Below are 13137 nucleotides of genomic sequence, written 5' to 3'. Positions count from 1 at the left end.
TATTGCTTCATTTTAATGACTTGGGGATATTTTTAAAAGCAGAAAAATGAATACTAATATTGTGTGTGTGTCAGTGTGCAATATTATGGGTTTTACTGATCCGTAGAAACCTGTCTCTGGAATTGCCATTCTTTTATTGCTCACTTTTTCTGGAGCAGTCCAGTTCTTTTCATGTTATCCTCCGAAGTTCTTTGCAGGTTTTTTTCTTCATGTAATTGTAACAGCAGTATGTCTGTTTTGGCACACAAAACACTACAAGGGTTTTTATGAAGACTTGTGCCTTTAAATTAAACACTTCTTTACAAATTCAGCCCACTTTATTGCTATGTTTTGTTTCTAGCTGGGATATTAAGTATAGGCTACCTGTTGATTACCCTGTGGATCAACTCACATTGTTTTCAACATAAATGAAAAGAGGAACTTGGTAACTAATCCTCACTTCATCAACCTTGGCTGGAGTACATTTTGGTTTCCAAACACTGCAAACCTAGAAGTGATTGTTCCGGTTTACAAACTTTTTTTGGAACCCAAACGTCCAATGGGGCTTCCATGGCTTCTGATTGGCTGCAGGAGTTTCCTGCACCCAATCAGAAGCCACCATTTGGTTTGCGAACGTTTTGGAAGTTGAACGGACTTCCGGAACGGATTCCGTTTAACTTCCAAGGTATGACTGTAGAGGATTCCTACGCATGCACAGAAGTGTACCAGAAACTCCTACTGGGCAATTCAAAGTGGTTATTCAAAGGGTAATTAACAGGCTATTCATCTGCAGGGATGAACAGGAAACAATAAAACTAGCTACATTTTTAAACCATATACTTTAAATTGAAGTTACCACAGATCTTTGCTTAATGGGATTCTACTTGTAAGTAAATATCATAAGAAAAACTTGTCTATGGAAGAGTGCATTGTGTTAATTAGTGTACTGTTTTAATTCCATTTCCAGTTAATTGTGATAAAGCAATACCTTAGAACCAAAGTGTAGAAGCAACCCAGGGCTTGAACTGTAAAATCTGCAGGGTTAATCAAGTGAGCCCCTGCACGTGCAGAAGACTCTTCAGGTGCAGAAAGAAACAAAAATGTACACCTTCAACCCCTGCAACTGACAGGTAGTAGGAAGACTGCTGGTTCAAGGCGCTGAACTCAGGAGCCTTCAGCTGAGGAACACACATCAGATACAGGAACAGCTCCTCCTAGTCCTTACACAATGGCCAGTGCAAGCCCACACTGAATAAATATAGTTACCATGGGACAAAAATGTCTATAATTGGGGTAGGGTCTAAACCGGGTTGCATGCACTCCTAGTACTGACAAGATGACTGACAAGAGCTTTTTCACAACTCAGCCATTGTGTTCATCTTATTTGACTACTACAATGCTGAGTTGGGGAATATCAGTGAATTTGTGACCTCACAAATGTGAAGCCTTGGTCACAGCCTTCAATAAGCCAGCAGTAACTTCTTTGGGGTGGGGGGAAGGGAGATATAGTCTCACTCCATTGGCGTCTTAAGTCTGAGTCCTCTTTAGAACTAGGCCAAATGTTCTTCTAAATAAGTCACGTTTCTCTTTCTGTCTGGCAGGAGTGCTGGCCAAACAGCTTCCCCATCCTGTAGAAGGGCCTGAATATGGGAAAGTGCTTCTTCAAAGGAAGAATCTAATGTAGGATTTAAACAATATTTTACTTGTGTATTCTTCTGTGGGCAGAATTCACTTCATATTTTGTTTGGAGGAAGTCCTATTCAAATGAGTGAGATCTATATAGCCAGAGTGCTTTAGGGCCAGTTCACATAAGAATGGTTCTGAATTCAGCCCACAGTTTTAAAAACCAAACAGCCAATTCAGTGTTTCTCCTTTAAGTTCTACAATTCCCAAAACATTGCATGTGGGCATTTGGAGCTCCAACAGGGTCACAGGGTTTAAGAAAGTTAAAGGTGGCTTGACAAACCACCACTGTCTTGCTCAGTTGGTAGAGCATGATACCATTGTTGTTGTTGTTGTTGTTGTTGTTGTTGTTGTTCCTGTTAATCTCAGCGTTGTGGGTTCAAACCCCATGTTGAGCAAAAGATTCCTGCATTGCAGGTGGTTGGGCTAGATTACAGATTCTATGAAACATACCTCCATCTTCTCTGGATAAGCCCTTAATTAATTGCACCCTGTCTCAGAATTGGTCCTAGCTTGCTATACACCAGAAACATTTTTTTTTCATCAGATTAAAATGCTGTATCTGGGCTTCCCTGTTTTGGTTTTGTTTCAACACGCATGTTAAAGAAACCACTTCCTGTACACTTGTTTCAGAATACTGATGCAACTCTTTCCTGCTGTTTTTAAAAAATATGTTTGAAGTACAAGTGATCAGTTTTCCAAAATATACACCTTGTATTTAATTAGTTTCACTAATCTGGAATTGAATCTTTTGCCCATGAATGTATTGTTGTGGTTGTATTACTGCCAGACACATATTTGGGACTGGTGTGCAAATGCCTAGACAGTATGTGATACCTCTGCTTTCTACACTTCATAATACTTGAACACTAATAATTGTAAACAAACTTCCCAACAGTATTAACAATGATGCCAGTGGAGGCTCTTCCACACTAGAGCTGGTGTAGCACAGCTCTGCCAAGAAGAATGCCAGACATTAACTACCCCCCCTCCAAAAAAACCCCCAACAAATCCACACGCTCCATTGTTAGCAGACCTCTATTAATCTCAGAAAGCTACAATTGTTAAACCATTCTGTGTAGCTCTATAGGGTGAATAGAGGTCTCCCTAATATCTCTCAGACCCTTAACAAACTACAGCTGTCATGCTTCTTTGCAGGGAAGCCATGACTGTGATATGATAATGCTTTAAAGGTATAGTGCAGATGGGCCCTTAGTTGTGTCCTAAGTATCCATAAATCTGCTGCTTAAGTGTCCATTGTTTGTTTGCATGGAAAAGAATGGGGAGAAAACCTGAACAAGTTGCCATGCCTCTGTGATCCCATGGGCCACTCCTACATGACTTACTAGCAGTTCTGGCAGGTCCAGTAGGCATCAACTGTCATACATTAAATTGTATTAATAGTCTAGCTGTCAAGGGGAAATGTGCAATCCCCCCAAAAATTGGGAATTTCTTATTGAGATCCATAGGCCCACTCAAAATTACCAGGGGGCTACATATCCAACTATATATTGTAAAATCTGTTGATGCTGCTTAACTTCCACTTCACATATTGTTCATATATATTTCGGGTCCAATTCAATCAATACGGAATTGCATGCTTAGAACATCACACTTTTGAAAATGCAGTGGTGTCTACCATGGGTGTAGCCAGGATTTATGTTGGGGGGGGGGAACCGAGCTATCTGTGACATGATTGGTCAGTTAAGTATTTTTATTTACTTGATTGGGGGAGGGCAGCTGCCCCCCACCCCTTTGTCTACCCATGGCACCTGCTTTGTGTATTATTTTGTGTCACAAATGGATCATTACTTGTACATCTGGCATTTTCACATTCATTTAAAAAAAACATAGCTGAAACACGTGAATTTGCACATTGACCCTGGAATGAAGAGATTCATAAATTCTTCCAGTAATATGTCTCTATGTGGTTAGTCATTATTTTCTATAATAGTGAAATATTTGGTGGCTACATGGTTTTTATACTAGGACAAACAGAAAATATAAAATATCGATATGGGAAAATGCTGTATATATGTCTATGTTTTTTGAAAGAAAAATATATATTCTGCGACTGTAAAGGTTTGGGGCTTGCAGTGTTGCAGGCCTGTGGCAGTAGATCTTGGTGGCAAGGTTCTGTAGGGTGGGGAGAGAGACACGATCGCTTTGAGAATTTACTAGGTGGGGCCTGGATCAGGTAAATTCTCTCTGATCTGGGTGACAGCAGAATCCAACTGAATGGAAGTTCCAGTCAGTTGGGAGTTAACCATCAATACAAGAAACAGTTGAGTTTAGTCAGTTGAGTTGAAGGGGAGAAAGAGAGTTGATGAGGAGGGGGTGACGAATAGACCAAAGAAAAACAGAAGAAAAAACAGGCATGGGTATTTATGCCCATTGAATTATTTTTTTCCTTCTGGCGAAGATCAAGGGAAGGGAGCTGGTGACTGAGTTGATCTGAGATGCTGATCTATGTTAAAAGTCTTACCAGAGGAGGGTTACACAGGCAGGTTTTTTAAAGTTGACTAAACTGTCCAAGCAAGCCAGAAATACAACCAGAGGAGACTTGGGGTAGAGAGGCAGATTGTATCCAGAAGCAGGATTAGGATATTGGTGGTACGTATTTGGCTAGGGTGAGAGGTATAAAGAATATTGCCTGAGGTAAAAGCTGCTTAAAGGCTACTGCCTATTGAGTCCTCAGAAATTGTCAACTACTGTACTGCCTTTTGAGGTCCCCAATATAAGTGTCAGTATCCTGTTACATAACACAGTATCAGCAATCTTAATTTCAAGTTCATTCTGTCTATAGTGTAGGTGCCCATCTCACACCTAAATTTTATATACATGCCATTAGGAGGTTTTGATAGCCTTCTGAGGGAAACTGGTGGCAGCAGGAAATTAAATAAGCGCAGGTACCTAAACCTGTGTTTATAGAAAGTGCTGCTGAGAGAACTATATATTCTGGACTGGATATTTTACTGTTGTGTGTAGTACTGTAATCCCCCCCCCAAAGAGTCCTGAAATCATAAACCACTTCAAAATGTGGCTTGGACTGGTGTACAAGCCAAAATGGGGGGGGGGAGTGAAGAGGTTTTAAAATTATTGCACATCTTATACATGCAATTCTGGAATATGGACAGATCTGTAGATTTGGCAACTATCAATATTTTGACATTGTGAACTATTATTACTTAAATTACTATATTAATTGTAGTGATTCAATTTTTTCTGTATATGGACATTGCAATTCCAATATTCTGTTGTACAAGTAATCAGTTGCGGATTTTCTAAAGTTTACTTGCTTTTTTATATTTCATATTTGTTTTAATTATTTAGTTCGTGGTGGTGGTGTTGTTGTTGTTGTTGTTATTTCCTGCTCTTCCCCAGCAAACAAATTAGTAAAAATAATAGAATGGATCCAGAAAACACATCTCCAGTGCCAAAGAGATGCTTTTATGAAGTTTATTTATTTCATTAAAAAAAATTGCATCAAGAAGCTACTGAAAAAGGATTATTGTACATGCTAACATGAGACATTTTATAATGCTTATTATGGTTCTTAAATAGTAATGGACTTATACCATACGAAGAGATGTTAGAGAAGCATATAAGGAAGTATAAGAAAAGGAACAGTTCAGATGCAAAATTGACTCATGGTCTCCGCCTTCTACTGAAGCTCCTTCCGATGATTAATTTCCTGTAGTCTTTATGCTTATAAAGCAGAACAAGTGAGACTAAAGGCAGCCTGATGTTTTCAAGCTAAATATCAAATGCACAACAAAGAGCATTTTTTTAAAAGCTAATATATTTTGGCACTCTAAGAAATCAACACAGTGACTGGAGAATGCCAGAAATCCATTTTTTCTTTGGTGTTTTGCTTTTCCTGAATCTTTCTATTTCCTGCTACTTTTATGAGTCAAATACTTTGCCAGACATTGGAAATGCACAGTTTATTGAGGAATGTGTGAGAGTGCATAACAAATTCCGATCCAACGTGAATCCACCAGCTGCCAACATGAAACGAATGGTAAGGGAATCTTCACTGTAGCTATGGAAAATGTAAACATCGCTTTATGTGTCTTGAAGATTTAAAATTACTTACTGGCAGGTGTTTTTAATTAAGGTGTTAGATGCTACAGGTGTGTGCGTAACCCTAAATTATCACATTTCCTAATGAAACGTAAGTTGTGTTTTATTAGCCTTGGCCTCTAAAGTTCTTCCGAATGCATTTCTGCATATATATTTTTGTTTTTAACTGAAAGGGGTTTCTTATGCAATTATTTCCTTTACTTGATTGTTTGCCTTTTGTTGCCAATTCAGCCCAAAGCAATGTACAAAAATAAATTATTCTTTAGAGAAAGGATTATGAGGAAATGATACATTGTTGATAGTGGAAGGAGGCTTGTCTTCATGCTTAACAGTTTTAAGATCGTGATTCAAAACTTTGCAATGTGCCCCTTAGATATAACTGTAGATGGCTTTAAGGCATATTGAGATAACTATTGAAAATTATAAAATCTGCATTTATTTGGATTGCTCTCTAAGACAAATTCTTACAGTTTGCTTTTAAGGTTAAAGGTAAAGGTGAAGGGACCCCTGACCATTAGGTCCGGTTGTGGCCGACTCTGGGGTTGCAGTGCTCATCTCGCTTTATTGGCCAAGGAAGCTGGCGTACAGCTTCCGGGTCATGTGGCCAGCATGACTAAGCCGCTTCTGGCGAACCAGAGCAGCGCACGGAAATGCCGTTTACCTTCCCGCCGGAGCGGTACCTATTTATCTACTTGCACTTTGACGTGCTTTCAAACTGCTAGGTTGGCAGGAGCAGGGACCGAGCAACGGGAGCTCACCCCATCATGGGGATTCGAACCGCCGACCTTCGGATCGGCAAGCCCTAGGCTCTGTGGTTTAACCCACAGCGCCACCCACGTCCCTGCTACTGGACTAACCAGCACTAATTAGTGTCAATAGCCAAACTAGGATCCATTCTGTTTTTATGCTTATGCTTCTACCAGCAATTTCCCCTAATTTTCTTTAAAACTTCAGGGATGATGATCAGGCATAGATCCAGCTTCCTTTTGAAGATCAAACTACATGTTACATTAAACGGATGTTGGATTTTTGTTTGTTTGTTGTTAGTTAAATTGCTGCTGTGGGGAAAGATCAGGACAGTGTAGGGTAGCTAACCCTTTCCTACAAAAACAAAATCCTCAGCAGCTGTGAGCTACAGGAGAGAATCTGCTATTGACACAGAACATTATTTGTTATTTATCTTACCTACCCTTCCCCATAAGGTATTAGATGACTGCCAGCTTCCATGTCTATTGCCAACACAATTCCCCCACTCCTGCCTGCCCCATATAACCAACTCTGCAATATCTCACTCAGTTAGCACCTGAGGAGAGCAAGGAATCATTAAGCAGCTAGCAGGTGCTCACTGTTTCCTATATTGGCCTTAATTTCAGTGTTGCCACTGCCTAGCTTGCAGGAGAGAGAGTGGGCTGAAGTATGGATGCATAAAGCCCAAACTAAATTAGAACTGTATGTAGCACTCTTATTTTTATTTCTAAGGTAAAGATTTTGTTTTAAATGAATATATAGTTCCTGTTTCAGGAAGCTTTTAATGTTTGATGTTTCATTGTGTTCCATTATATTTTGTTGGAAGCTACCCAGAGTGGCTGGGGAAACCCAGTTAGATGGGTGGGGTACAAGAAAGTTGGTGTTGGTGTTAGTTTACACTGTTGAATGAAGATGGCTAACTGTAGGTAAACTATTTTGACTTTCTGCTGAGAGTTGTGGAGATAATAAGGTAGTTTGACTGGCTGTTTAACTGCCAGTTAAATTCTTTCAAAACAAGGATAGGTTTGGGAGCAAAGTTTCTGTCTTTATATAGAGGCACAGTAGATTCAAAACTGGTGGGTTCTAACTAGCCAGTCAGTGTATATTCTTCTTCAACCCATTAGACCAGGGGTCTGCAACCCGCGGCTCCGGAGCCGCATGTGGCTCTTTTACACCTTTGCCGCGGCTCCGGGGCGGATACTAGCGAGGGGAGGAGGCGCATTGTGCGCCCCGACACTCCCCACTGTGGCGGGCGCTGTACTGGCTGTGACGTCGCATGGGGGCGGTGCATGCGTTAGTCACGCACCGTCCCGACATCACCTTCCCGCCCGCCCGCTACATTGTAAGGGGCATGTACGCTGGTCACTGCATTGAAAGGGGGCATGTACGCTGGTCACTGTTTTGAAGGGGAGTGAAGAACACACACACACACAAAAAGGTAACTTTAACGTTTATTTCTATGAGGAAGAGTAATTCTGAGGGGTCAAACAAAGAAATAATAAAAAAGTGACAAAAAAGTTATTTTTATAATGACGAGTTTTGCGGCTCCCAGTTGTTTTTTTTTCTTCGGAAACGGGTCCAAGTGGCTCTTTTTGTCTTAAAGGTTGCAGACCCCTGCATTAGACCATAGTCACGACCTGATTTGCAGGGACGCGCTGAAATTTGAAATGATTGGCTGGAAAGAGACCTTGTTTCTAAATAAAAGGGTTGTTTAAGACTTCAATCATGCTTAGTCAGAGGAAACATGAAGAAGAAGACAGAATATCAGTTACAGGAAGAACTAGAAGCTGGAGGCAGGCAGGCAGGAGAGCACTGGGGCTTAGAGGTTTGGGAAGTCTAAGAAAATCCAAGAGCAGAAATCCCTGCAGACCTCCTCAGATCCAACCATTGAAGAACATACGTCCCAAGAGGCAGCCTTCAGGAGAGTTCTATAGGCAAGTCAGTCAGACGCTGAATGCCTGAGGTAGCAGAGAGTGCTGCATCAGAATCCCTGAGAAAAACCTAGAGGACTCTAGAGCCAGAGGGCTGCAAGTAAGGAGGTACTGGGCTTTGGGAAGGAAATATGAGGGCTCTGAGTCCTAGAGTCCTCCCACCTCCTTCCCAAAGCCTAGTTAGCGCTTTCCCAGCTTTGGGAAGGAGGTGGTAGGACCCTGCCAGAGACTTGTACCTCCTTCCCAAAGACCAGCGCCCCACTTAGCCGACTTTGAGAAGGCAGTGCAGGGGTTGAGGGGTGTCACGGCATCAAGGCAGTGTGTGGCCAACGGGTTCCATGTTGAAGTACTATTGTGGCCCACTTGGTATGAAAATTTGGACCATCCTGCTCTATAGGGAAGAGGTGGTGGACCTGAGTGAAGAGTGCAAGTCCTCAGTGTCTAGCTGAGTGTTACCTGGGTATGCATGGTTTAGGGGAATTGGCTTTAAAGCTGAAGAGGGATGGAACTGAATCTCCCATCTTCCTTTTGAAACACAACAATAGCCTTATAGTGTAACAATTCTGATTTAAACAAAAAACAGTAGCAAAGTGAACTTCAACATATAGTAACCATACAAGCTAATATCATCTGTTTATAACAGCAATTATTTAAAATTAAAGTGAAAATGAAGCAAATTATATTTTAAGTTGATACTGTGCTATTTTGTCCTACACTTATAGCTGCTGGGAGGTAAACGTAGGGCATAAATTGGTACGTGGATATATGCTGGCAACAGTGAAGGGGTTAGAAAAATAAGTAAAAAATTAATAGCTTAAGAAAATAAAATCTAAAGGTGCAAGGTACCTTTACATAACAAGTAGTGGAGGAGTGGGATCAGCACAATATGGTGGCGGTGGTTTGCGATCTCCACCCATGCATTCAAGTTAACACAGAAGACTTAATTTGGCATTTATTTCCATGTTTTGGGGGAGGGGTGGTGACTAAATTTGTAAGAACCTTAATTCTTCTAAATTTTAGGATTTTAAACATTGTAAATGAAATAATCTGTCTTTTCTGTAGAGCTGGGACCACAAACTAGCAGAGACTGCCAAAGGCTGGGCAAAGAGGTGCCTATTTCAACATAATTCTGACATCAAAATACCAGGGAAGGTACACCCCAACTTCACAACAGCTGGAGAAAATATTTGGACTGGCTCCTTTCAGATTTTTAATGTGACTTCGGCCCTCACTGATTGGTACAATGAAGTCGTGCATTACAACTATGATACCAGATACTGCAGTGATGTATGTGGACATTACACTCAGGTAAGCCAATGCTTACATCTTGACAGCTGATGTTGTATGCTTTCTAACATGTGCTGTGAGTCAGAAAATCTCTGCTTCGGATTTTGCCCTAATCAGTAAGCATAACAGTATCCCACAGATGCAGATACGAGTAGTAACCTACTAACAGATGTTTTAAACTGTTAGTGTATTTTTAAATAGCAGTAATCTGTCCTGGAACCTTGTGAAGGGTAAGTAAGAAACTGAATTGATGATGATAACAGGGTTATTCTAAAGATAACTCGTATATGTGAAGCATTGAACATTCTGAAGCGCAGTATAAGTGCTCCATGTTATATTTTCCCATCTAAATCTCAAGGTTTTTCCACTGAAACATCAATAGTGTTATGATTATTTTCTGGTCAGAGGGAAAGTTGCACACACTTAATAGTGTGTTGCACACACTTAATTGCAGAGAAAGAAGTAGTCCAGTTTACAGTTCCGACTCTGAAAGGGGGAGGGAGCCCTCAATATCCCTTAATCTGCTTTGCTTTGAAAAACAAAGAAGCTGGGTAAGTTAGCTGTTACTCTAGATCAGAGGTTTTCAACCTTTTTGAGTCCACTGCTCCCTTGACCAACTACATTCTTTCTGCGGCACCCCTGTGGGGCTCAGGAGCCCAGATATGTCACACCTAGCCTGCAGAACTGGCAGCCTCTCACCCTTTTTTTTTTTTTTGAACATGCTCCCTTTTGAACAGCCTCCTGTCGTTCAGAGTCCTCTGGGCAGCCGCAGCTGCTGCCCCTGGTCTCTGAACTGCCCTCCCTCAAAGAGAGGTGCCTCCTCACACTGCCCACAGGGGCCTGGGACTTCATGTCTGTTCCCAACTGCAAGGGCTGGTGGATTGGCTGGCTGGGCTCCCTTGCCTGCTTGCTTGCTTGCTTGCTTGCTTACTCCAAGGCCGCCTCAGCTCCTGGCAACCAGCACCTGAGACACCATTCGCCTGGGGAGCTGCTGCAAGGAATAGCTGTGCAAGCCTTTGGGAGGCAGAGTTGAGAGGGGGCATCAGAGAGGGGAGGGAACGAGAAGGCCAGTGTTGCCTGCAGCACCGCTGACCAATTAAGGCACCCCAGGGTGCCATGGCACACTGCTCTAGATAAGTCTTAATACTAAATAATCTTCACAATCTACCCATTTAATTTCAGATGGTTTGGGCAACAACATACAAAGTTGGTTGTGCCGTTCTCTTCTGTCGTCAAGTAACAGGCTTTACGTCGAATGCTGCACATTTCATTTGTAACTATGGGCCTAGGTAAGTGTCAAGGAAGAATAAGTTACCGCAAGGGGTATGTGGTGGAGTTGGAGAGGGTCAGTTGAGAAGCACAGTTGGACAATTAGAGGAGCTTAATGGGATTAGGCAGAGGAGAGGAGGTTGGTTGTTCTGTTCATATAGTAAACAGAGGAAAGTCAAGTATGGTAGGATAGTAGACAGAATTGATGATGATGATTTATTTTATTTATAAAATCACAGCTTGTGCTTCTCTTGCTTGCTTTTTTAAAATTATGAATGATTTGTTCTGGTCTGAAGAATTCTAAGAAAAATACCGGTATATCTCATCCCATGTGTTAGCTTTGATATGCAGAGTACACCAAACAGCAGGAGAATAATGTGGTTGTTGTTGTTGTTTAGTCGTTTAGTCGTGTCCGACTCTTCGTGACCCCATGGACCAGAGCACGCCAGGCACTTCTGTCTTCCACTGCCTCCCGCAGTTTGGTCAGACTCATGTTTGTTTTTTTTTTTTTAATATTTATTGAGAATTTAAAATTACAGAAAGAAAAAGGAAAAAGCAAGAAAAAAGAAAAGGAAAAAAGGTATACAAAAAGAAGAGATTAAACAATATAAGTCAATAAAAACAAAAGCAAAAAAAAAAAGACAAAACACACAATACATCAGAATAAAAAAAAACAAAAAACCCCAAAAAATTTAAAAACAAATCCAATATTCCCAAATCCTTATCTTTCATTAACTTGTTTCATCGATCTCCTCACACCTCCCTTTTTTGTATTCTAGTTATTAATTATCTCAGCAAATCCTTTCTATCTTTCACAATATTCTGTCATTAAATTATCTTAATCTATTTTAACCTTATCTTACCATAAAAAACCCTAAAGCTTAAAACTTAAAACTTAAATCTTATTTATACCTAATTCTTTTTAACAAAACATATTTATACATAATTCTTTTTAACATTTCTACTAAAGCCAAATAGTTTCATTCCAACATTTTTCTAATACTCATTAATTTTACAATAATTTTCTAAATGAATTTTTAAAACTTTCTTCCAATCTTCATCCGTCGTCTCTTCTTCATGGTCTCGGGTTTTGTCAGTCCTTTCTGTTCCATCCATCTAGTCCATCAACCTGGTGACCTTCTATCCGAGGCTCTTAAGTCTTTTCCATGTCCCTTCTGCAGGTCTTCTTCATGTTTATACCTGCACTTTACTTTATCTTTTGCTGATCTTATTCTTAGTTTCCTTCCTTTCTCTCGGGGAGACTCCAACTTGACAATATCTTTATCCCTTCTCGACAAGTCAGCCCATTATCCATAGTCAACACTGAAATCCAAAAGATATTTAAAGGCACGTTTCAAAGTCCCTCCAAGATTGAGGGCCCCCACAACTCCGAACTCCCCCTGGCCCAAAGCCAGATCCGAAAAGTCAAAACATCCCTGCAAAGGGGGATCTATCCAACTTCCCATCTCCAGACCAAACAGTACTCCATCTCTCCAAATCTGACTTTTTCCAGGTTTAGTCGTCAAAGACAGCAACTTATGTTCCTGCAAGGCCGCAGCTCTCTCCATTTCTGGTACTTGAGGTTCAGCAACTACCTCCTCCTTTATCTTCTTCACCACTTGCTCTGTCAAAGCACATTCCTGGATTGATTCCTGAGTGGTTACTATATAAGTATTCACTGTTTGTCCAAAATTTCCAACTGCAACAGTCATCAAATCCATCTTCTCATGTAGCTGTTCCAGCAAAGCACTTGTCTTGCAAAAAGCAAGCACTAAAGCTTCTTCTGAGCACATTCTTGTTCAAGGTCAGTGTCTAGTTCCCACGATCTTTTATCTCTACAGCTGTAGAATTCCCCAGATCGACTCCAGCAACAGTTTCACAAGCTCCCTCTAGAGGAAACAATTTCTATTTGTATCCGTCTTTTTAAAAGCAGATTCTAGCAACAAAGCTCCTTTCATTTCCCAGATATTTCGTTCCTTTTAAATGCAAAAGGGAACATTGGAATCAATATGTTTCTCTTTTTTTAACTATCTGTCAAAAACGTTTTGTTCACAGTCAATGAACTTCCCCAAAGTGTCTGTCTCTGACACCCCGCTCCCAGGATCAAGACGGTGGAAATTTATCTTTCTTTACTCTCTCTTCTGCAGGTTTAAAC

At 40.8% G+C, this 13137-nt stretch overlaps 1 protein-coding gene and 1 long non-coding RNA gene across 2 annotated transcripts in view; one reads left to right on the top strand and one right to left on the bottom strand.

The window, feature by feature from the left end:
• The first annotated feature begins 3656 nt into the window (after nucleotides 1-3656).
• The window catches only part of LOC308457407 (glioma pathogenesis-related protein 1-like), a 27324-nt gene continuing 17843 nt past the window's right edge, over nucleotides 3657-13137 (top strand). Inside the window, exons 1-4 of the mRNA XM_080971204.1 lie at nucleotides 3657-4275; nucleotides 5047-5686; nucleotides 9489-9734; nucleotides 10896-11002. Of these exons, the coding sequence (XP_080827330.1) occupies nucleotides 5504-5686; nucleotides 9489-9734; nucleotides 10896-11002 (536 nt within the window). The 5' untranslated portion in view covers nucleotides 3657-4275; nucleotides 5047-5503. The remainder of the gene's footprint in view (nucleotides 4276-5046; nucleotides 5687-9488; nucleotides 9735-10895; nucleotides 11003-13137) is intronic.
• Nucleotides 6792-8211, bottom strand: LOC308457416. Its single transcript, XR_013976899.1, has 2 exons — nucleotides 8108-8211; nucleotides 6792-7605 (listed from the first exon to the last, which is right to left on the bottom strand). It is a non-coding gene; the product is annotated as an uncharacterized lncRNA (long non-coding RNA).

Source organism: Podarcis pityusensis (assembly GCF_964106645.2).
Source record: "Podarcis pityusensis genome assembly, chromosome: 10".
In the NCBI taxonomy this organism is placed as follows: Eukaryota; Metazoa; Chordata; class Lepidosauria; order Squamata; family Lacertidae; genus Podarcis; species Podarcis pityusensis.
This window is presented reverse-complemented; position numbering and strand designations above follow the sequence as displayed.